This window comes from Lissotriton helveticus, chromosome 1_1 (assembly GCF_964261635.1).
Source record: "Lissotriton helveticus chromosome 1_1, aLisHel1.1, whole genome shotgun sequence".
Lineage (NCBI taxonomy): Eukaryota > Metazoa > Chordata > Amphibia > Caudata > Salamandridae > Lissotriton > Lissotriton helveticus.
In genome coordinates, this window is record NC_136057.1 from 6,440,959 (window position 1) to 6,465,979 (window position 25,021).

Here is a 25,021-nt window from a genome sequence, read left to right on the forward strand (position 1 = left end):
TAAGTGGTAACTGAATAAGGGAGAGAGGAGCCCCTTGAATTAGAGAATAAGTTGTACATTATCCAAATTGGCAACCGTTGTGTGATCGGTAATACTGTAATTCTATACCCCTGATGAATAGTGAGACTGATCCCTTTATGTAATGGTAATCATAGGATAAACTGCCGTCTGGGTAGGGAGGTCTGGGTTCATATGGGACCGCGAGGCCGCCGATTCTGATACTGCCGTCTGGGTAGAGAGGTCTGGGTTCGTATGGGACCGCGAGGCCGCCGATTCTGATACTGCCGTCTGGGTAGAGAGGTCTGGGTTCGTATGGGACCGCGAGGCCGCCGATTCTGATACTGCCGTCTGGGTAGAGAGGTCTGGGTTCGTATGGGACCGCGAGGCCGCCGATTCTGATACTGCCGTCTGGGTAGAGAGGTCTGGGTTCGTATGGGACCGCGAGGCCGCCGATTCTGATACTGCCGTCTGGGTAGAGAGGTCTGGGTTCGTATGGGACCGCGAGGCCGCCGATTCTGATACTGCCGTCTGGGTAGAGAGGTCTGGGTTCGTATGGGACCGCGAGGCCGCCGATTCTGATACTGCCGTCTGGGTAGAGAGGTCTGGGTTCGTATGGGACCGCGAGGCCGCCGATTGCTGATATTATAGGAGGTACATGGTATGCATCTTAGGAATTCCCTGTCCTTAGGTGGTAGATGTATGTTGTTACCTGTTGTAAATAGGTCCTAGGGAGGGGGAGATGGTAACGTTCTGGCTGAGTTAGTAATGCTCTGATGAGCTGGTCCTATCTAATCTGAGAAACCAGGCAGAACAGCTCCCTATGCTTGCTCCGAACCCATCCCCTCTCTTGAACCATCTAATCAGGTGCCAGGCGGCCCTTTCAGCAGCCCGAGGCGGTGGCACACATGTAAAGTAAAGTAAAGTAAAGTAAGTATACTTGTAAAGCGCACTGTTACTCCATCTCGGAGTGTCCTGGCGCTGTATACCGCTGGGGAACCCGTCCTGGCTTTCCCTGTGAGATGGTCCCTCATGGGCACCTCCAAGGTGAAGCCAGGCATCCCCGGCGCTGATGGGGCCGTTGTGGAGATTAAGCAAGCTATTGCCCAGAGTTGTAGAGTGGGACCCATGATTAGCATAGGCACCGAGGCGAGAATTATCGAGTCCGCGGACATTGACCCAAGACCCGGCCGTGTCGGGAATTGAACCCTGGTCCTGGGCCGATCTCTGCTTCACAGTCTGCCGCTTCTAACCAGTGAGCCACACTTCCCCACATGTGAAAACCAAACACCGGCAGGAAACGCATTCTGAGCAATATTTGCCTTGTCAACCCCCGGCCCGCTAATATATTTAAAACACTCTGCTGCAAACAAAGGACAGTGAGCTTCAGGTATGTTCTGTCCCAGGGTCAGCTGCAGCCAGGTGTACAGAGACAGGGCAATCCAGGGCGACATAGTCGCGCGGTCTCAGCTGCCTCGATTCCAGGGAACGGGGTAGGGCGCTCATGACCCTGGGCAGGGGGTGCCACTGGGTGCCAGCCATCTCCCGGTGGGTCCCATGTCTGAGCCGGCGGCGGAGGTGTCTGCGCTCTGCTGGGCTCCGGTCCTGGCAGGCAGCGTCTCCCCTCTCCGGCTCTGATGCGTTCCTTCCTGGCAGCGGCGGCAGGAGTGGCCAGCCTACCTCCCGCACCACCCACCGGCGCTGAAACTTTCAAACTCCTGTCTCCAGGGAGCCCGGGAAGTCTGGTTGCTTCTGGAACACTTTCTTGCAAGTCTGAACTGCTTCTGTGAAAGTGACAAGTCTGTGTTTCTTGCAGTAAATGTATACAGTGCAATTTACAAATCCAAGTGTGTTCTTGTGGGATTTAGGGGACAGCTGACCATAAGGAGGTCTGCCCCGGGGGCGGCTCCTCGCCTAGTATGACGGAGGAGTGTCCCCCCTGCCAGCAGCGTAAAAAAAACAGGAAGTCAGGCAGGCCGGGCGCGACAACCGGAAACAGGAAGTAGGAGGGCGGGAGCCTACCCCGCCTCCCACGGAAGAGCCGCAGCTGCAGGCAGGAGCCTACCCTGCGCCCCGGTGCCGAAGGAGGGAGGAAGAGTCCTGCTGCCGGGCCCTACAGCTGCTGATGAGAGGAGAGCCGCCGCACGAAGGAAGCCGGTGAGTGGGGCTTCGCCTTCTTGACGAGCTGCGAGGGCGGGGGGCATGTGTGTGTGCGCGCGTGCGGCGGCGGGGAGCTGTGTATGTGTGTGTATGTATGTGTCTTGGAGTCTGTGTGTATGCGTGTGTGTGTGACTGTGGGGGGGGAGGGGGTGTATGTGAGCGAGTGTCTGTCTGTCTGTGTATATGCGCGCGCATGTGCACGGCGCGGGACGGAACTTGCGCGTTCGCGCACCCAAATCTGGTAGAAACGCTCGTAACACCCTTTTGTCCCTCATTCCCCCGAGACAGGCAACATTAGGTCTCCAGCTGGACGCATCCTTCGGATGCTAACTCCAGCTCGACCTAATAAAGGCTTTCAATTAATGAACCATTAATACAAGTTTGAACAGCATTAACATATGGACAAAAATATTACCTTAACTGCAGACAGTGCCCTTCCCTGAGCCATAATGTGGTACTGCAAACTGGCAGCCACAGGGTTTGTGCTGCAGGGGGTTGGGCCTACTTGTCCCAAGGGAAAAATACACATTAAAACTTGTTGCCCTTGACCCCAAACAATATGTCATGGGCATGGGGCTATAGGAATTCCACATCCATGCTTATCTCACATGTGTTGCATAGCTTGTGTTTCATTGAACACCTTGCATGTGCTGTTGTAGTTCTGGAATATAAAATGCGGGGTGGCTGTTGATATAATGCTTGGCTGGGCATTATCGTTGAGCCCAGAACTGTGCTGCATGGATTAAAGCTTACTCCTCAATAGAACTTATGGATTTTGTGGTAATTTAACAAACAGCATTCAGTTTGCTTAAGAGAATTTGTTATTTGACATTTGTTAAGTGCATATATCACCCTTAGGTCTCATAGCGCTGTTTACGGGTGTCACAGTAAGTAACAGAGAGGATGAGCTGAGGGCAGGGAGAGTTTAGAATAGTAGGATTTTGAGGGACTTACGGAGTTTCTTATGATCGCATTCTGTTTTGAAGGATTAGGGTAGCGAATTCCAGATTGTAGAGGTGAATTTCAGAGAACTTTGGAAACATTTATCTAAAGCCACAGTGTTGCCTCCCTAACTGTGTGCGCACTTGGAAGCAGCATTTGTGTGCAACAAGTAACGATGGAATTAACCTTCACAGATAAGCGATGCCTGGTTCAATCCCGCAGCAGACTTGATTGTTCAGCTTCAAGTAACTCCCATTGGAGAGTAGCCTGAAAACGGGGCAGGTCACAGCGGCAGGCCCCTTCACTTATCGCCCCAATGATCCGCCATTGGGAAGCCTCCACCCAGTGTAAGCAGGCAGGGCCCTTCGCACTCGCACGGGGTCCAGGCACCACGTCTGGAGATGTCTCCAGGTAAGACCATGGGCAAACCAGTAAGACAGCTTCTCTTCAATGAAGCACTCAACCAATCTCGCCCTATGGTTAACCAGCAGGGGTTGACATCCCAGGAGCCAGGCCAGCCCCAACCCACCATGAGTGGTGCTCCAGATGCCACCATCGAATGCATCCTTTAGGAAATGTCCACCGTGGGCTGCCGACTGGGGGGCATGGACACGTCCATCTTTGAACTGGTAGTGGAGACCAAATCTATCCGCTTGGACATTGCAGGTTTCCAGGCTCGCGTGGACGGTTTGGATCAGAGAGTTGGCGCACTAGAGGGTAGGCTCAACACGCACTAGAGGGTAGGCTCAACACGCACTAGAGGGTAGGCTCAACACACACTAGAGGGTAGGCTCAACACGCACTAGAGGGTAGGCTCAACACGCACTAGAGGGTAGGCTCAACACGCACTAAAGGGTAGGCTCAACACGCACTAGAGGGTAGGCTCAACACGCACTAGAGGGTAGGCTCAACACGCACTAAAGGGTAGGCTCAACACGCACTAAAGGGTAGGCTCAACACGCACTAGAGGGTAGGCTCAACACGCACTAAAGGGTAGGCTCAACACGCACTAAAGGGTAGGCTCAACACGCACTAGAGGGTAGGCTCAACACGCACTAGAGGGTAGGCTCAACACGCACTAAAGGGTAGGCTCAACACGCACTAAAGGGTAGGCTCAACACGCACTAAAGGGTAGGCTCAACACGCACTACAGGGAAGGCTCAACACGCACTACAGGGAAGGCTCAACACGCACTAAAGGGAAGGCTCAACACGCACTAAAGGGTAGGCTCAACACGCACTAAAGGGTAGGCTCAACACGCACTAAAGGGTAGGCTCAACACGCACTAAAGGGTAGGCTCAACACGCACTAAAGGGTAGGCTCAACACGCACTAAAGGGTAGGCTCAACACGCACTAAAGGGTAGGCTCAACACGCACTAAAGGGAAGGCTCAACACGCACTAAAGGGTAGGCTCAACACGCACTAGAGGGTAGGCTTAACACGCACTAAAGGGTAGGCTTAACACGCACTAAAGGGTAGGCTCAACACGCACTAAAGGGGAGGCTCAACACGCACTAAAGGGTAGGCTCAACACGCACTAGAGGGTAGGCTCAACACGCACTAGAGGGTAGGCTCAACACGCACTAGAGGGTAGGCTCAACAGGCACTAGAGGGTAGGCTCAACACGCACTAGAGGGTAGGCTCAACAGGCACTAGAGGGTAGGCTCAACACGCACTAGAGGGTAGGCTCAACACGCACTAGAGGGTAGGCTCAACACGCACTAGAGGGTAGGCTCAACACGCACTAGAGGGTAGGCTCAACACGCACTAGAGGGGAGGCTTAACACGCACTAAAGGGTAGGCTTAACACGCACTAAAGGGTAGGCTTAACACGCACTAAAGGGTAGGCTCAACACGCACTAGAGGGTAGGCTCAACACGCACTAGAGGGTAGGCTCAACACGCACTAGAGGGTAGGCTCAACACGCACTAGAGGGTAGGCTCAACACGCACTAGAGGGTAGGCTCAACACGCACTAGAGGGTAGGCTCAACACGCACTAGAGGGTAGGCTCAACACGCACTAGAGGGTAGGCTCAACACGCACTAGAGGGGAGGCTCAACACGCACTAGAGGGTAGGCTTAACACCCTACCGGAGAGGGACCAGGAACTTTTATTTCTGCACAGTAAAGTCATTGATTAGGTCCGCTTCTTTGACTGTCTGGAGAATGCAGAGGGGCCTGAAACCAGATCCCTCCTCAGGGAAGCCCTTCAAAGCCCACGGGTGTTATCTTTGACCCTCCTTTGGAGATGCAACGGGGTCACTGCATCAGCCCACCACATGTCTGTGGGTTTGTGTGTGGGATTGTGTGTGTGTGTGGTGTTTTGTGGGTGTGTAAGTGGTTGGGGTTGTGTTTGTCTGAGGGGTTGTGAGTGGGGTTGTATGTGTTTTAATGTGTGTCTATAGGGTCGGGGTGTGTGTGTGGTGGAGTTGTGTGGGTGTGTATGCATGGTGGCTATGTGGGGTTGTGTGGATGCGAGTGTGGAGTTGTGTGCATATGTATAAATGGGTATTTAGTGGTAGTGTTTCTCTAAAGGAGAAAACGTCCGCACGTCCAGTTAATACAGCTCTCAAAGCATATCTACGTGTAATGTAAAATATATAAGTATAGTTCTGTGAGGTGCACAGTTGTCCTGTTATACACCCACCACCAGGGGTGTTAAACTAGCAAAAGATGCTAATATCAAGAACCTATGAAAACAGGTTTATCAGGCACTCTCAAAATTATTAAGTATTTCAAACGATTGTCGTCGTCATTCCCAAATTCTAAAGGCAATAAAGCAAGTTATTCATTTGACAATTATGCTTAAATTTTTGTAAATATAGAGTTCATTTCCAAAGAGTAGATTTCCAAAATACGGATCCAAACAAGATGTTAGTCTTCAAATTCTTTATTTCATACACATTAAAGGTTTTTTCCAGCTCACACCGCCGACACGTGTTTCGTCTCATAGAGACTTTTTCAAGGCAAAGGATGTTATGAGGGGGTGTTATTAAACACGGGTCTGGTCTCACAGTGTAGGTATAATATATATTAATAACACCCCCTCATAACATCCTTTGCCTTGAAAAAGTCTCTATGAGACGAAACACGTGTCAGCGGTGTGAGCTGGAAAAAACCTTTAATGTGTATGAAATAAAGAATTTGAAGACTAACATCTTGTTTGGATCCGTATTTTGGAAATCTACTCTTTGGAAATGAACTCTATATTTACTAAAATTTAAGCATAATTGTCAAATGAATAACTTGCTTTATTGCCTTTAGAATTTGGGAATGACGACGACAATCGTTTGAAATACTTAATAATTTTGAGAGTGCCTGATAAACCTGTTTTCATAGGTTCTTGTGTGCATATATGTGAGTGTGTGAGACTATGTGTGTGGCTGAGTGCCTTTTTGTGTGTGTGGAGGGGGTGTAGGTTTGTGTCTGTGTGTGTGGGAGTAGTCTGCAGGTGGGGGTCGTCTGTGGGATTGAGTCAGTGTGTCTGTGGGGGTGATGTGTGTGTGAGCATGTGTGGGGTTGTGTCTGCATGTGTGACTGTGTGTGGTTTGTGTGTTCCTCTTTTACACTTTTTGGTCTGTATGCATGTGTGACTGTAAATGTTGCCAATAAGTGTGATTTTGTACTATGGGAAATTCAGATCTGTTGGCTTTGACAGTGCATGCTACTCCTAGGAGTCCTCTGTGCTGATTGCAGTTTTTGGGCTTCAATTATTCATGCTACAGTCTAAGTGTAAGCACAGAGCTATAAGTATGTGTCTTAACAAGATGTGGGTGTGTTCAGAGTTGATGAGATTTTATAGCAGATGTTTTCAGGAGACCTCACTTATTTCAACATTTTAAGAAAATGAAATTGTCACTCCATCCAAGCAAACAATACTAGTTAAATCCTTTAATAAACATACCCCACTATTGATTAAGAAACCTAGATGGTTCTGTTGTAAACACATTTCAGTCAATCAAGGCCTCACCCATTATGCCAGCCTGAGGTCTTACCTTGAAGTGATGGGGCGACCTTAAGGAGAATCAATATCAAAGTGTAGAGATTGATCCTCAAGATTGTACTCTTTAATATTTCTGCAGCTCCCACTGGAAGAGGTGACAGTGGATGTGACCCTAAAAGAGAAGAGAGCAACAAGGATTTAAAACACTTAGACAAAGAAAAGAAAAGAAAGAAAACATCTGTACAGATGCAATGATGCAAAAAAGAAGGCTAGCCCTCTTAAGGTTACCTAGGTTTACACATTAATAAATATTCAACGTTTTTCTAGAGCGCACCGAGTGCTCTAAGAGTGAATAAATGTAGCATCATGTGACAAATAACAGACACAAGTTGCACTTTGTCGTCAGTTATTAAACAAGGTGTGTAAAAGTAGGCGCGCCCCTACTGCTTTAGTACTGGGTAATTAGAACGAGATGCCACTAAACAGCTGCATCTCATTACTTGATCATCCAGAGGTGCTGTCACTCATGGATCAGAGTTAGGATTCAGTCTGCAGCATTTAGGCGGCTCGTGGCACCACATCCGGCCTGGACAGGAAGGGCTGCGGCTGCTCTTCATCCTGCAGATGAACCCACCGTTCCACAGTGAGAAGGATGGACTAACATCAAAGCTGCCAGACCACCCCAGGCTATAAGATGCTCTCAGAGATGCAAAGAATGTCACAGCAGCTCCTGGGAGCTGCAGAGGTGACTCTCCCAGTGGGTCTCTCAACTCCACTGGATGGAAGACACCAAAGGACCTCGTTGGAGAAAGAACTGAGGCAGAACAGACACAACCATCCATCTTTACTGCTCCTGCAGGGTCAGGCTTTGTTGCAGAACTAAATAACATGGCTCCATAACCCGGGTGAAGCCGGTCTTAGGTTGTTTGCTTTGGTGTTCAGGGAGGACCTGGCTTGGCAGTTCGGTCTGGACTGTTCCCATGGGGCACAGGGTCAAGACTGATTTGAATATGGCTGGGTTCAAACTGGAATGGCGTGGAGAGCACAAAAACGATGGATTTAGGCCCAGATCCTTGTACTGGGGTGAATGTATGACATTGTTCTGCATTCTGTCCATCACCTGTTGGTTTTGCATTTGTCACCCCGAGTGGGCTGGGTATGCTCAGACGTGAGTCCCAGGCTCTCCACACCACTGGAGTCAAGCTATCCAGGCTGAATGAAGGCTGATAGCCAGAAACCGGTCCTTGGATGCTTGATTCCGGTCTGGGAAAGACATGGCTTGGTAGTTCGGACTGGACTGTTCCCATGAGGCACTGGGTCAGAGCTGATTTTCATATAGCCAGTATGTAACCCAGGGTGGTGTGGAGTGCAAAAAAACGATGGATTTAGGCCCAGATCCTTGTACTGGGGTGAATGTATGACATTGTTCTACATTCTGTCCATCAACTGTGTTTTTTGCAATTTACAATCCTGGAGGCAGAGTGCTTGGTTTTATGTGAGATGGTGCTCTCGTGACTACAAAGACTTCTTCCAAAACAACAACAATGTGCAAGCATCCGAGCCCAACACCAGATGGCGATCTAATGCTAAGAGTGAGATCTGCAGCTCATATGCCGCGAACAGGATGTTTCCCACTGGGTGTATGAGTGGGTGCCTGAGTGTCTGAATGGGTTTATGTGTGGGTGTAAGATTGTCTAAGTGGGTCCCTGAGTGGATGCATTAGTGCCGCAGTAGGTGTGTGAGGGGTTGCAAGTGTCTGAGTGGGTCTGTGAGTGAGTGTGAGAGTTTTTGTGTGGGTTTGTGAGTGGGTGTCTCTGTGGGTCTGTCAGTGGGTGTGAGTGTCTGAAAGTGTTTGAGAGTGGGTACGTGAGTGTCTGAGTGGGTGTGTGAGTGAGTGTGAGAGTTTTTGTGTGGGTTTGTGAGTGGGTGTCTCTGTGCGTCTGTCGGTGGGTGTGAGTGTCTGAAAGTGTTTGAGAGTGGGTACGTGAGTGTCTGAGTGGGTGTGTGAGTGAGTGTGAGAGTTTTTGTGTGCGTTTGTGAGTGGGTGTCTCTGTGGGTCTGTCAGTGGGTGTGAGTGTCTGAAAGGGTTTGAGAGTGGGTACGTGAGTGTCTGAGTGGGTCTGTGAGTGAGTGTGAGAGTTTTTGTGTGCGTTTGTGAGTGGGTGTCTCTGTGGGTCTTCAGTGGGTGTGAGTGTCTGAAAGTGTTTGAGAGTGGGTACGTGAGTGTCTGAGTGGGTCTGTGAGTGAGTGTGAGAGTTTTTCTGTGGGTTTGTGAGTGGGTGTCTATGTGCGTCTGTCAGTGGGTGTGAGTGTCTGAAAGTGTTTGAGAGTGGGTTCGTGAGTGTCTGAGTGGGTGTGTGAGTGAGTGTGAGAGTTTTTGTGTGGGTTTGTGAGTGGGTGTCTATGTGGGTCTGTCAGTGGGTGTGAGTGTCTGAAAGTGTTTGAGAGTGGGTACGTGAGTGTCTGAGTGGGTCTGTGAGTGAGAGTGAGAGTTTTTCTGTGGGTTTGTGAGTGGGTGTCTCTGTGGGTCTGTCAGTGGGTGTGAGTTTCTGAAAGTGTTTGAGAGTGGGTACGTGAGTGTCTGAGTGAGTGTGTGAGTGAGTGTGAGAGTTTTTGTGTGCGTTTGTGAGTGGGTGTCTCTGTGGGTCTGTCAGTGGGTGTGAGTGTCTGAAAGGGTTTGAGAGTGGGTACGTGAGTGTCTGAGTGGGTCTGTGAGTGAGTGTGAGAGTTTTTGTGTGGGTTTGTGAGTGGGTGTCTATGTGGGTCTGTCAGTGGGTGTGAGTGTCTGAAAGTGTTTGAGAGTGGGTTCGTGAGTGTCTGAGTGGGTGTGTGAGTGAGTGTGAGAGTTTTTGTGTGGGTTTGTGAGTGGGTGTCTCTGTGGGTCTGTCGGTGGGTGTGAGTGTCTGAAAGTGTTTGAGAGTGGGTACGTGAGTGTCTGAGTGGGTCTGTGAGTGAGTGTGAGAGTTTTTGTGTGGGTTTGTGAGTGGGTGTCTCTGTGGGTCTGTCAGTGGGTGTGAGTGTCTGAAAGTGTTTGAGAGTGGGTATGTGAGTGTCTGAGTGGGTCTGTGAGTGAGTGTGAGAGTTTTCGTGTGGGTTTGTGAGTGGGTGTCTCTGTGGGTCTGTCAGTGGGTGTGAGTGTCTGAAAGTGTTTGAGAGTGGGTTCGTGAGTGTCTGAGTGAGTGTGTGAGTGAGTGTGAGAGTTTTTGTGTGCGTTTGTGAGTGGGTGTCTCTGTGGGTCTGTCAGTGGGTGTGAGTGTCTGAAAGGGTTTGAGAGTGGGTACGTGAGTGTCTGAGTGGGTCTGTGAGTGAGTGTGAGAGTTTTTGTGTGGGTTTGTGAGTGGGTGTCTATGTGGGTCTGTCAGTGGGTGTGAGTGTCTGAAAGTGTTTGAGAGTGGGTTCGTGAGTGTCTGAGTGGGTGTGTGAGTGAGTGTGAGAGTTTTTGTGTGGGTTTGTGAGTGGGTGTCTATGTGCGTCTGTCAGTGGGTGTGAGTGTCTGAAAGTGTTTGAGAGTGGGTTCGTGAGTGTCTGAGTGGGTGTGTGAGTGAGTGTGAGAGTTTTTGTGTGGGTTTGTGAGTGGGTGTCTATGTGGGTCTGTCAGTGGGTGTGAGTGTCTGAAAGTGTTTGAGAGTGGGTACGTGAGTGTCTGAGTGGGTCTGTGAGTGAGAGTGAGAGTTTTTCTGTGGGTTTGTGAGTGGGTGTCTCTGTGGGTCTGTCAGTGGGTGTGAGTTTCTGAAAGTGTTTGAGAGTGGGTACGTGAGTGTCTGAGTGAGTGTGTGAGTGAGTGTGAGAGTTTTTGTGTGCGTTTGTGAGTGGGTGTCTCTGTGGGTCTGTCAGTGGGTGTGAGTGTCTGAAAGGGTTTGAGAGTGGGTACGTGAGTGTCTGAGTGGGTCTGTGAGTGAGTGTGAGAGTTTTTGTGTGGGTTTGTGAGTGGGTGTCTATGTGGGTCTGTCAGTGGGTGTGAGTGTCTGAAAGTGTTTGAGAGTGGGTTCGTGAGTGTCTGAGTGGGTGTGTGAGTGAGTGTGAGAGTTTTTGTGTGGGTTTGTGAGTGGGTGTCTCTGTGGGTCTGTCAGTGGGTGTGAGTGTCTGAAAGTGTTTGAGAGTGGGTATGTGAGTGTCTGAGTGGGTCTGTGAGTGAGTGTGAGAGTTTTTGTGTGGGTTTGTGAGTGGGTGTCTCTGTGGGTCTGTCAGTGGGTGTGAGTGTCTGAAAGTGTTTGAGAGTGGGTTCGTGAGTGTCTGAGTGGGTGTGTGAGTGAGTGTGAGAGTTTTTGTGTGGGTTTGTGAGTGGGTGTCTCTGTGGGTCTGTCGGTGGGTGTGAGTGTCTGAAAGTGTTTGAGAGTGGGTACGTGAGTGTCTGAGTGGGTGTGTGAGTGAGTGTGAGAGTTTTTGTGTGGGTTTGTGAGTGGGTGTCTCTGTGGGTGTGTCAGTGGGTGTGAGTGTCTGAAAGTGTTTGAGAGTGGGTACGTGAGTGTCTGAGTGGGTGTGTGAGTGAGTGTGAGAGTTTTTGTGTGGGTTTGTGAGTGGGTGTCTCTGTGGGTCTGTCAGTGGGTGTGAGTTTCTGAAAGTGTTTGAGAGTGGGTACGTGAGTGTCTGAGTGGGTCTGTGAGTGAGTGTGAGAGTTTTCGTGTGCGTTTGTGAGTGGGTGTCTCTGTGGGTCTGTCAGTGGGTGTGAGTGTCTGAAAGGGTTTGAGAGTGGGTACGTGAGTGTCTGAGTGGGTGTGTGAGTGAGTGTGAGAGTTTTTGTGTGGGTTTGTGAGTGGGTGTCTCTGTGGGTCTGTCAGTGGGTGTGAGTGTCTGAAAGTGTTTGAGAGTGGGTATGTGAGTGTCTGAGTGGGTCTGTGAGTGAGTGTGAGAGTTTTCGTGTGGGTTTGTGAGTGGGTGTCTCTGTGGGTCTGTCAGTGGGTGTGAGTGTCTGAAAGTGTTTGAGAGTGGGTTCGTGAGTGTCTGAGTGGGTGTGTGAGTGAGTGTGAGAGTTTTTGTGTGGGTTTGTGAGTGGGTGTCTCTGTGGGTCTGTCGGTGGGTGTGAGTGTCTGAAAGTGTTTGAGAGTGGGTACGTGAGTGTCTGAGTGGGTCTGTGAGTGAGTGTGAGAGTTTTTGTGTGGGTTTGTGAGTGGGTGTCTATGTGGGTCTGTCAGTGGGTGTGAGTGTCTGAAAGTGTTTGAGAGTGGGTTCGTGAGTGTCTGAGTGGGTGTGTGAGTGAGTGTGAGAGTTTTTGTGTGGGTTTGTGAGTGGGTGTCTCTGTGGGTCTGTCAGTGGGTGTGAGTGTCTGAAAGTGTTTGAGAGTGGGTACGTGAGTGTCTGAGTGGGTGTGTGAGTGAGTGTGAGAGTTTTTGTGTGGGTTTGTGAGTGGGTGTCTCTGTGGGTCTGTCAGTGGGTGTGAGTGTCTGAAAGTGTTTGAGAGTGGGTACGTGAGTGTCTGAGTGGGTCTGTGAGTGAGTGTGAGAGTTTTCGTGTGCGTTTGTGAGTGGGTGTCTCTGTGGGTCTGTCAGTGGGTGTGAGTGTCTGAAAGGGTTTGAGAGTGGGTACGTGAGTGTCTGAGTGGGTGTGTGAGTGAGTGTGAGAGTTTTTGTGTGGGTTTGTGAGTGGGTGTCTCTGTGGGTCTGTCGGTGGGTGTGAGTGTCTGAAAGTGTTTGAGAGTGGGTACGTGAGTGTCTGAGTGGGTCTGTGAGTGAGTGTGAGAGTTTTTGTGTGGGTTTGTGAGTGGGTGTCTCTGTGGGTCTGTCAGTGGGTGTGAGTGTCTGAAAGTGTTTGAGAGTGGGTATGTGAGTGTCTGAGTGGGTCTGTGAGTGAGTGTGAGAGTTTTCGTGTGGGTTTGTGAGTGGGTGTCTCTGTGGGTCTGTCAGTGGGTGTGAGTGTCTGAAAGTGTTTGAGAGTGGGTTCGTGAGTGTCTGAGTGGGTGTGTGAGTGAGTGTGAGAGTTTTTGTGTGGGTTTGTGAGTGGGTGTCTCTGTGGGCCTGTCAGTGGGTGTGAGTGTCTGAAAGTGTTTGAGAGTGGGTACGTGAGTGTCTGAGTGGGTGTGTGAGTGAGTGTGAGAGTTTTTGTGTGGGTTTGTGAGTGGGTGTCTCTGTGGGTCTGTCAGTGGGTGTGAGTGTCTGAAAGTGTTTGAGAGTGGGTACGTGAGTGTCTGAGTGGGTCTGTGAGTGAGTGTGAGAGTTTTCATGTGCGTTTGTGAGTGGGTGTCTCTGTGGGTCTGTCAGTGGGTGTGAGTGTCTGAAAGGGTTTGAGAGTGGGTACGTGAGTGTCTGAGTGGGTGTGTGAGTGAGTGTGAGAGTTTTTGTGTGGGTTTGTGAGTGGGTGTCTCTGTGGGTCTGTCGGTGGGTGTGAGTGTCTGAAAGTGTTTGAGAGTGGGTACGTGAGTGTCTGAGTGGGTGTGTGAGAGTTTTTGTGTGGGTTTGTGAGTGGGTGTCTCTGTGGGTGTGTCAGTGGGTGTGAGTGTCTGAAAGTGTTTGAGAGTGGGTACGTGAGTGTCTGAGTGGGTGTGTGAGTGAGTGTGAGAGTTTTTGTGTGGGTTTGTGAGTGGGTGTCTCTGTGGGTCTGTCAGTGGGTGTGAGTGTCTGAAAGTGTTTGAGAGTGGGTACGTGAGTGTCTGAGTGGGTCTGTGAGTGAGTGTGAGAGTTTTCGTGTGCGTTTGTGAGTGGGTGTCTCTGTGGGTCTGTCAGTGGGTGTGAGTGTCTGAAAGGGTTTGAGAGTGGGTACGTGAGTGTCTGAGTGGGTGTGTGAGTGAGTGTGAGAGTTTTTGTGTGGGTTTGTGAGTGGGTGTCTCTGTGGGTCTGTCGGTGGGTGTGAGTGTCTGAAAGTGTTTGAGAGTGGGTACGTGAGTGTCTGAGTGGGTGTGTGAGTGAGTGTGAGAGTTTTTGTGTGGGTTTGTGAGTGGGTGTCTCTGTGGGTCTGTCAGTGGGTGTGAGTGTCTGAAAGTGTTTGAGAGTGGGTACGTGAGTGTCTGAGTGGGTGTGTGAGTGAGTGTGAGAGTTTTTGTGTGGGTTTGTGAGTGGGTGTCTCTGTGGGTCTGTCAGTGGGTGTGAGTGTCTGAAAGTGTTTGAGAGTGGGTACGTGAGTGTCTGAGTGGGTGTGTGAGTGAGTGTGAGAGTTTTTGTGTGGGTTTGTGAGTGGGTGTCTCTGTGGGTCTGTCAGTGGGTGTGAGTGTCTGAAAGTGTTTGAAAGTGGGTTCGTGAGTGTCTGAGTGGGTGTGTGAGTGAGTGTGAGAGTTTTTGTGTGGGTTTGTGAGTGGGTGTCTCTGTGGGTCTGTCAGTGGGTGTGAGTGTCTGAAAGTGTTTGAGAGTGGGTACGTGAGTGTCTGAGTGGGTGTGTGAGTGAGTGTGAGAGTTTTTGTGTGGGTTTGTGAGTGGGTGTCTCTGTGGGTCTGTCAGTGGGTGTGAGTGTCTGAAAGTGTTTGAGAGTGGGTTCGTGAGTGTCTGAGTGGGTGTGTGAGTGAGTGTGAGAGTTTTTGTGTGGGTTTGTGAGTGGGTGTCTCTGTGGGTCTGTCAGTGGGTGTGAGTGTCTGAAAGTGTTTGAGAGTGGGTACGTGAGTGTCTGAGTGGGTCTGTGAGTGAGTGTGAGAGTTTTTGTGTGGGTTTGTGAGTGGGTGTCTCTGTGGGTCTGTCAGTGGGTGTGAGTGTCTGAAAGTGTTTGAGAGTGGGTACGTGAGTGTCTGAGTGGGTGTGTGAGTGAGTGTGAGAGTTTTTGTGTGGGTTTGTGAGTGGGTGTCTCTGTGGGTCTGTCAGTGGGTGTGAGTGTCTGAAAGTGTTTGAGAGTGGGTACGTGAGTGTCTGAGTGGGTGTGTGAGTGAGTGTGAGAGTTTTTGTGTGGGTTTGTGAGTGGGTGTCTCTGTGGGTCTGTCAGTGGGTGTGAGTGTCTGAAAGTGTTTGAGAGTGGGTACGTGAGTGTCTGAGTGGGTCTGTGAGTAAGTGCATGGGGTCCTACATAGGTCTGTGGGTGGCTGTGAGAGTGTCTGCGTAGGACTGTTCTACCCCTTCCTGAACGCAGTTGGATCTCTCCAGCCATACTCTCAGGTCCCACTAAGCTAAACCATGGGGGACCCTTCTCCTTACATTGGGGACACCATCAGTGCAGCGCCTAAGCTTACCTTGCTCGCAGATGTGTCCCAGCAGCCAGATAGCACACAGAAAGCCAACACAGTCGTGTGGCCCAGTCCACCCTGGGGTGGACTCCTGCCCCCCTCCCAGGGGCAACTTTGTCCACCAGGATAGCCAGCCACAGTGGCCACTGTCAGTTGTTAGTGATGAAAGCCAGGCCTCATGCCTTTCAGGCATCTCTAACCTCTGTGACTGGGGGGCAGTAGCCCCAAGAGCCTGGCACTTTTTCTCCACGCGCCCTCCTGCCAAGTCAGGTATGGCGTCCTGACACTGGCCCACCAGCCCAGGGTCTTTACAGGACAGGAGTGGACTCCCCCATACCCTGTCTTCCTCCCTGAGCCTCTGCACCCTCCTACCTGGAGCCGTACAACCAGAAGACAACTTGGTAGGGGGACTCTTAGCAGTCAGTCAGTCAGTCAAAAGTCTTTATTTCGATTAATTAAAATCATAAAAGCAGCATCAAAAAGTTCATACATGCAAGTTGCTAAAATTTTAAAATACAATATACAAAAGGATAGGTGTACAGATTTTTAGCAGCTGTTCATAGATATACACAGTATTTACAAATCAGGATTTGTGCATAATCTGTGCAAATAGCAAACTTTATAGCACCGCTCTAAAGACTACAATTTAAAAATATGCTATATACAAATAAATAGTTGTGCAACATTTTACAAGTTTTCAGATATATACACTCAAATTTACAACTCATGAATCGTGCAACTATTAAACCTTGTAACACCTCTGTTAAGAACTCAAAAAAAAAGACTAAATGCCCCCTTCTCCTCCTGCTGTGTCTTGAGGTAAGCAAATGTTCCCATTATTTTTGTTAATCCTCACTGCTGCCACCAGGAAACTTGCTACACTAAAAATAGCGTGCACACTACTCAGTAGTTGCAAATGTAAGAGAGCTGGTCTTACTTGCAAGAATCCTGCTTCTCGTAGTATGGGCAATAGAAATTTATTACGGGCCGCAGAATACTTTTCACAAAACATAATTAAATGGAGTGTATCTTGTGTGGAAAAATTATCACAGGAGCATGGTGCAGAATCTTCAGGTCTAGCCCAGTGTGAAAAAGAACCTAAAGTGACGTGTATTAAATTGAACCTAAATCTTGTCAACAAAAAACGATGGAAAGGTTTCGTGACAATCTTTAAGTAAGGTTCTATTAAGGGGGATGACTGTAAAAGATAAATACTTCTTGCACCCTTTTTTTAAGCTCCTCTTCCTCTCTATCTGCCTCCAACAAGATTCTAAAATTATGTGTAAGCCAAACCACATCCTCCTTCGTTATTCCCTCTGGGGCTGTATATAGTTCAGGTCGGCCCAGTCTGGCACACGCCGCTCTAACAGCAGTCACCTCTCCCTCCAGTTCAGGGGGGACACCCTGAACCTGGTCCTTCAACCCCGGGTCTGACTCTGTACCCTTAGGCTAGATCTGTGCCTGGAAACCCAAGACTTCCGGGGGAGTACACCAACCCCCCCAAGGGAAACACAGGCCTCATGAGTGGTACGAGAGTCTACCTGGCACAGGTCTCTAGCCTCCTGTCCACTTGACGGAGCATGAAGGCCCCCCAGGCCATAAGAGACCTCACCAGGGTCAGTCCTGGGGTGCTCTGACCTCAGAGCTGGCAACCTCAGACCCAAAGGTCCTTCCACTGGGGACTGTGTCCCCCCTCACCCTTTTCTCTGGAATCATGCACCCTCCCCACTGCAGCGGTGCTGCCAGACACCAGAACTAGTTGAATGCTTGTACCAGCAGCCCCCCCTAGTACCCTTGACACTTTGGGATCCCCACAGGATATGGCCTCCCGGTACAATCTAGGCCCTCTTCCTGGTGTTCACTCATGGAACCAACCTGGGACTGGGTTTTGGGCACCGTGGGACACAGTTCACTCCCACTCCTCCTCCTCTGAGGCAGGACGTGGGGCCCTACACCCCTCCCACTACACTGGGACCTATCTGGGCTACCACAAACCTCCCCTACCTTACTTGGTTGGTTAAAGCCTGAGCCACCCCTTCAGAATCACTCCCAAAAGCTTCTTTAGACTCTCTGGAATCCACCAAAAAGTCTGCCTGCAGCTCAAGCTCCCCGAAATCAGAGAACTCACACTCCACCGGGTGTTGGCATAGCTCTGGAAAACAGGGACTTACAATATGCTCTCCAGCAATTGCATCACACAGCCCCCGACAGTTGTTAACTAAGCTACCCTTGGCCTCGCCATCCAGTGCCTCACACAAGTACCCCACACCACTCTCATGAGATTGACAAGACAGTGTCTGACTGTCTCTGTCACTCAACTCACACTCTTCTGGGCGGTCTCCACACTCACACACCAGGGCTCCTACCATGGGGGAAGCCCTCTTCCTTCACCGCTCATCTGGAGGCAGTAGAGTGTCCCTCCCGCCACCAGGAATATGATCCCCAGTGTCAGTTCCACAATCTACCTCAGGGACACTGCGCACCACTGGAGCTACCTCGTAACCCTGAACCCCCTGGTGTATGTTAACCCCCTCATTCAAGTCAGGTGCCACATCTCTGGGTGGGTGTACTTCTACCTCATAACTAGACGCTATATTTTTGCTGCCACCATCTGAGCTGGACTCCACTTCAACCCAGCCAAGCTCTCTTCATCAGCTGCACACATTTCCCTTTCAGTTAAGACACTCATGGCCTCAAGCCTCTCGAGCTCCACGTCAAGCACCTTCATTCTTAATTTATGTGCCAAGGTCAATTTAATTTCTTCCAAGGCATACATCTGCGTGCTCTTCTCTGCCATCTTTTCTCTCTCTATGGCAGCTTTTTGGTTCTCCATTTCCAAACTTTTAATCTCGAGCCTCATGACTTCTAACTCATGATCTCTAACCCTTTGGTTTTCCTCCAATTCCTCTGGGGAAAAACATCTAGCGGAATGGTTGCTGCCAGCTCTGGAGGCTGCTCTTCCAACAGGCAGATCCTGTGACCTGAAACCGTCCCTTTGTGCATCCTCATCCACCTCTGCATTACCTGTCTACCAGCCTCTTTGGCCTCCCACCAGGCCCTTAAGGCCTCTGTAGCTCCTCATTCTTGGAGCGGCTCTTCATGGGACAACCAAAGCTCCTGCAGAACTGCTTGAGTTGACCTACTTTGTAACTATTTAACATTTCAATATCAAACCCCAGCTCTGCAACATCACTGGCTGGTTCACCCTTCTGAGACATGATGCGTGGATACTTTAAGGGTCACTCAAAAATAGAACCAAAAAACACAGTATGTGGTTGCGTAGTGGTCTGCACTAAACTAGTGATGTACACCAATCACTGTGGGTCAAGTACAAATACAGGTTCAAATCCCACCACTGCCACCAATGTTAGAAATGGGGGTCATTAGTTGGCAGAGTTAGGTACCTTTGTCCACATAGGGACCCTTGCTTATAGTGAGGGGGATTCACACTTTAGATAACCCCTGCTCACCCCCTTGGTAGCTTGGCACGAGCAGACAGGCTTATTCCAAAGGCAATATGTAAAGTATTTGTACCAACACTCACAGTAACACAGTAAAAACACCACAAAAGGGCACCACACCAGTTTAGAAAAATAATGTATCTTTTCTAAACTAAACAAGACCAAAAGGTTTAAAATCCAACATACACAGTTACAAATATGACTTTCAAAAGGTTTCAAGAATTTGTACCAAAGAAAACCATGGATGCGTGACTTTTCACCAAAGTACCTGTAGATGCGTCAAAGTTCCAAAAGCCAAACAGCCGCAGAGAAGGAAGCGTTGGAAAACACAGCGATGCGTCAGTTCCTGAGTCCTTGGGGAGGCGAGGCAACAGTTCTGCTGCACACAAAAAGCATTCTCCATTCTGTCCTATGGGGCAAGATAGCCTTTCAATAGTGAAAAACTAAATTGGCAGTATTTCACTATCAGGACATGTTACACACACCAGTGTATGTCCCACCTTTCACATACACTGCACCCTGCCCAGAGGGTACCCTTGGCCTACCAAAGGGTGTCCAATGTGCAAGAGAAGGGAAGGGTAGGGCCTGGCAAGTGGGTGCCCTTGCCAAGTTGACATGGCAGTTAACAAACGGCGCTCAGGCACATCAGTGGCCGGCATGAGACATCTTTTCAGGGCTACTCATGTGGGTGGCACAACCAGTGCTGCAGGCCCACAAGTGGCATTTGATTTATCAGCCCTGGCACGCTCAGAGCACTTTACTAGGGACCTTCTGGTCAATCAAATATGCCGATCATGGAGTCACCAATCAAAATAAAATTTTACACAAAGAGCATATGCACTTTAGCACTGATCAGCAGTGGTAAAGTGCCCAGAGTCCTAAAGCCTACAAACGAAAGTCAGGAACAAATAGGAGGAAGAAGCAAAATGTTTTGGGATAACCCTGCAAAAAGGGGCATTACAAGGATGAATTGTTTTTAATGTGTTTTTTTTTAATTAGCCTCCACGGTTGTACCATCAAATAAATAGGTATGAAATGGCGGGAATAACCAAGCGTAGCAACAGGTAACCCATCCATTTATAGGGTGGGCTACAAAGTAGGCCTCTTCTAATGGAACCATACTGCCTGTGTTACAATATTCTGGGAGACTTACATTTTTTTTTATTTAGCATGGAACAAAATGTGGGGGTTTAGTTTGTCATACAAGTTATGGTTAGTGCTGAAGAAAGAAAAATTAGGACACATTTTAAGAGAGTTCTCAAATATCTTCCTCTTCTATTTCATTTAAAGATTCTGACATGCAGCCTGATACATGCACTTTCAACACCAGCGCACACTGTCAGTTAACACCTTGGTGATCAACAACTTTACTACAGTGTTCTGAGCAACTAGAGTGCTAACATTCTGAATTTATGCCAAAAGTGTGGCACATCTGAACTCCATCTTGATAGAACGGAAGTAGAACACTGAAAGTATTTCCTACTGACGATACTGAAGTAAATGAGGAACTTAGGGAGCTTCATGTTAAATACGTCTCCCAAGATGGCCATCAAAGAAAAAAGAGCCCAAATATAGCCCAAATATCCCCCAAATGTAGCCCAATGTCAGAAGTGTGCAAAACAGTTATATGTTGGGCGGGCTTACGCCCGCCTGACACCGCTACAGTCAGGTGCCGCCCGGCCTTAGGTCAGCGGTTCCGACCTCAGGTTTAGAGGGGGTTGCAAATATCCATTTTTCAATGGAAGCTTGTGCAGCGGGCATAAAAGGCCAGGGGATGTTGAAGGGGGCACCATAATGCCACCCTAGACCCCATAGCAGAGGGCCAGGGGCAAAGCGGGCCCTGCTAGGGGCCACCAAAGTCAGTTTCCGACAACCTTTCTATGTTGGAAAGGCGACATGAAATGGCTGTAGGAAACAGACATTGTAATCCCGACGGTGGAGCAGAGGCTGGCTCTGCCGTCATTCCAGAAATTACAATTCTGCTCCTCTTCCGACGTGCTCTGTGGGCCTGCAAGAAGAGGAGAGGATTCTCCGACCGCCATCATCATAATACAGCGGTCAGAGGGAAACCCTGCATGTCAAGTGGAAAGCCTGCGACTGGCTGTCACAATGGCTTTCCGCCCGAAATCCAAATCGCTTTTTTTTTTCAGTTTTATATAGCATAGACTTACCCCGGAGGTATTGGAGTGCATTGCATGAGCATCATTACTTAAGGACAGAGGGGCATATTATCAAGGGGGTTTATCTCTGCTTTTTTGGCTTTAAAAGCCAAGAAAGCGGGGATAAAATTATCTCCCTATTACCTATAACACCAGTTAGCGACAGCTAGTAGGAGATAGCGACCATCTTGGGCCCCACTTTGCATGTCAGTGATATTTATCACTAATGACATGCAAAGTGGGCGTGCCAAGATGTCAGCGACTGGAAACAGTCGCTAACATCGCTATCTCCTATTACCAACTTATGGAGATATTCACGCTAAGCGCAAATATCTCCAAAAGCTAACACCTGCCCTGAGCAGTTCTTAGCCATGTTATCCAATGGGAGGTGGATAACATGGCTAAGAGCATTAGCTCGGTAATGCATGAATATCGCTGACTTTTCAGCGATATTCATGCATTGCGGCCGTTTTTTATCGCATTTGCGATAAACCTTGGTAATACCAAGGTTTATCTGCGATAAAAATCGCCGCAGCTCAGCGGTAAAATTTTGTCTCTAACCAAACAATAGCGATAATTATCGCTATTGCTTGGTAATATGCCACACATTCATTTAGTTTTTAGGCACGGGGAGATTAAGTGATTTGTCCAGAATCGCAGGATGGCAAGCTGACTCCGAAACTCGAACCTGGTTCCCCAGCTGCAAAATCTGCTGCTCTGGCCATTAACGTCACATCCTCTCCCTTAAGTATAAAAAATAATCAAGTGATCAACTGGAATGAAAAAAAACATAATGATAGCAAATTATTTTAAAGTGCTTTGTTGCTATTTGAGAACTCAGAAAATGTGTCATAAATGTAGTTCTTTAGAGTAGTAACTATAATTCCTCTGGGAATAAGACCCTCTCATGGAGGACGGTGCGGAGGAAACAAGTTCACCACGCTGGGCCGGCGAGAGGGGCGGAGGCAGCACAATGGACCATGGAAGGCAGAGGAAAGGGGGCAAGGACAGCAAACCAGCCAAGCAGGACAGGCAAAGGAGGCTGTGGCAACATGAAAGACCATTGAGGGCAGAAGGAAGAGGCAGTGGCAGTCCAGCCATGCATGCCGACACATCAGGCATGCATTAGAATGTTTTTAAGCCCAACAGAGCTCAATTTTATCTGTCTCCTGCCTAAAAGCTGCAATTTTTCAATGTAAGTCAAAGGGGAAAATCAATACCCCAGGTTCATTTTCAAAATAATCCCTCTTACCAAGTTGAAAATGTTGGCAAATAAGGGACATTGGACCGTGGAGGGCAGGAGGAATGGGGTGGGGGTTGGACTCGGATAAGAGTGGACAGGAGTAAGATATGAAGGGGCACTGGACTGACATTTCAGAGCCGGCATCAGGGGTTGTAGCAGCACAGTACACCACACAGGGCAAGCGGACGGCAGTGCAGCACAAGTGACCATGGAAAGCAACAGGGAGGGGACAGGGCCAAGCACATCGGCACAGAGAGCAGAGGGGATAGAGGCAAGGACAGCAAGCTGGCCATACCGGACAGACAGGAGAGACAGGTGCAGCCTAGCAGACCATGAAGGGCAGGAGGGAGGGGACAGGGGCAAGGACAGCAAGCTGGCCATACCGGACAGACAGGAGAGACAGGTGCAGCATAACGGACCATGAAGGGCAGGAGGGAGGGGACAGGGGCAAGGACAGCAAGCTGGCCATACCGGACAGACAGGAGAGACAGGTGCAGCCTAGCAGACCATGAAGGGCAGGAGGGAGGGGACAGGGGCAAGGACAGCAAGCTGGCCATACCGGACAGACAGGAGAGACAGGTGCAGCCTAGCAGACCATGAAGGGCAGGAGGGAGGGGACAGGGGCAAGGACAGCAAGCTGGCCATACCGGACAGACAGGAGAGACAGGTGCAGCCTAGCAGACCATGAAGGGCAGGAGGGAGGGGACAGGGGCAAGGACAGCAAGCTGGCCATACCGGACAGACAGGAGAGACAGGTGCAGCATAACGGACCATGAAGGGCAGGAGGGAGGGGACAGGGGCAAGGACAGCAAGCTGGCCATACCGGACAGAAGGAGAGACAGGTGCAGCCTAGCAGACCATGAAGGGCAGGAGGGAGGGGACAGGGGCAAGGACAGCAAGCTGGCCATACCGGACAGACAGGAGAGACAGGTGCAGCCTAGCGGACCATGAAGGGCAGGAGGGAGGGGACAGGGGCAAGGACAGCAAGCTGGCCATACCGGACAGACAGGAGAGACAGGTGCAGCATAACGGACCATGAAGGGCAGGAGGGAGGGGACAGGGGCAAGGACAGCAAGCTGGCCATACCGGACAGAAGGAGAGACAGGTGCAGCCTAGCGGACCATGAAGGGCAGGAGGGAGGGGACAGGGGCAAGGACAGCAAGCTGGCCATACCGGACAGACAGGAGAGACAGGTGCAGCCTAGCGGACCATGAAGGGCAGGAGGGAGGGGACAGGGGCACGATAAACAAACAGACAAGACAGGAGGGAGGGGACAGGGGTCTGCACATGGAAACAGAGGCTGGGGCAAGGGGCAGGGCAGGAGCAGCAAGCTGACCAAGGAGGGCAGGAGGGATGGGCAATAGAAGCAAGACACACCATGGAGGGTGACAGTGAGACTATAAAGGCATACACACAGACCATGGAGGGGAGGTGGGAGGCGGGGTCAGGGGCAGCAAGCTGACTCAACAGGATAGGTGGGAGGGGCCGTGGCAGCACAGAAGACCACGCCCACTACCACAGCTAACCTCATGGGAAGTGGCTCAGCCCCCTTCGGCCATTGGCTAACTTTACTGAGAGTGACGGCATTCTCCCTTTTTACACGGAGCATCTTCACACACAAAGACGCCCCCTTAAGAGCAGGGACTACTTTGGTAATGAGTGCTTTACAAGACAAAGATATAGATATATATATATTGGCTTTTAGCCTTTTTTTCCTAGATTCACAAGGGTCCAGCAGCTTTCCCAAGAATACTGTATTGTAAAACCCATGACAAAACAAGCATTAACAAAGCCAAAGGGCTGGATGCCAACGCCAGACCTATTGCCTTTTCCAGTGTTTGTTTAAGGCAGGTCTTTGCAGTACAGGTGCCCAGAGACCAGAGCACAAGTCAGGGGGACACGTGGGTGGACAGCGTCCCCCCACTATTTTCACAGGCTGGACGCCGTCCACCCTGCCAAGATGTTGGGCCCCCCTGAAAAAGATGCTGAATTTGTCCCGCTGTAATTTTCAAACACCGGGACACATTGTGCAGCGCCTGCACCTTGTTATCTGCTTTTGATCGGCAACAACGTGCGGGCGGCGGGGGCGGGGCTCTCTTATTTCCGACTCCCGCTGGCCCTGTATCAAAGGTGGGATCTGACGGGTCATCAGGCCTCCTTTTGTTCGAGTCTCCTGGCTGGGGGCAGTCAGGGGACTCCCACCTAGAAGCAAATGCAGCGGAGGGGAAACAAAGGCTTGCACCTTGTTAGCGCTTCACACTTACCAAAGAGAGGCAGCTTTGCACTTTGTTCAGTCCCTGTTTACAAGATATGCGTTCACTGTAAGAATGTCAGACGTGTTGGTCTTTCCCTGTATTTACACGAAATAAATGTAATTTATATAGTACTTACCCCTGAGGAGGCGTTGAAATAATTTAAGTACCACTATTTTTTCTTTTAAAACACTATGGGTAGAGGAAGTTTACGCTGACAAAAGAAAATGTTGTTTTATGTTCTTCTGCCTAAATCAGGAGGGTTTCCTATATACTCGAAACATGCTCCAATGCACTCATAATAGACATGTTAAACATATATGTGAGGGCTTAAGATCTGATGTCACTTCTTATGATGCCACACGCCGTTGTGTCAGGCGCCGTGGTGTCATACGCCATGATGTCACGCGCTGTGGTGTCACGTGCTGCGGTGTCACGTATTGTGATATCACACGCTGCGGTGTCACGTATTGTGATGTCACGCGCCGTGATGTCACGTGCCATGATGCCATGATGTCACACGCCGTGATGCCCTTGCATTCTGATTAACTAGGTTAGTCCCCCCAGTTGTTTGTTGAGGCCTCGTGCCCGGCCAGAGGCCGAGAGCTTCTTCGCCCGATGGCGACAAGCGACTCAAAGTCAGTAGCAGTGAGGATGCCTTGTTAAACTCTGCAGGTGATGTACACACAAAGCAGGGCTTTAAGTGGGGGGGGGTCTGTGGGGAGAGAAGCCCCCCCCATTTTTTTGGGAGGGCCTCGAAAGGGGGCTCTAGGGGGCTCTATTTTCGGG

The 25,021-nt window shown here is 49.9% G+C and overlaps 1 protein-coding gene across 3 annotated transcripts in view; it reads right to left on the reverse strand.

Annotated features, from left to right (window-relative positions):
• LOC144808036 (butyrophilin subfamily 1 member A1-like) overlaps window positions 1-25,021 on the reverse strand; it is a 193,333-nt gene that overhangs the window by 164,256 nt on the left and 4,056 nt on the right. For all 3 annotated transcript variants that reach the window (XR_013606715.1, XM_078673613.1, XM_078673598.1), the window contains exon 2: window positions 7,096-7,215. Coding sequence is in view for 2 of the 3 variants with exons in the window: in XM_078673613.1 (XP_078529739.1) it covers window positions 7,096-7,215 (120 nt within the window). In the remaining variant the exon portion in view is untranslated. The remainder of the gene's footprint in view (window positions 1-7,095; window positions 7,216-25,021) is intronic.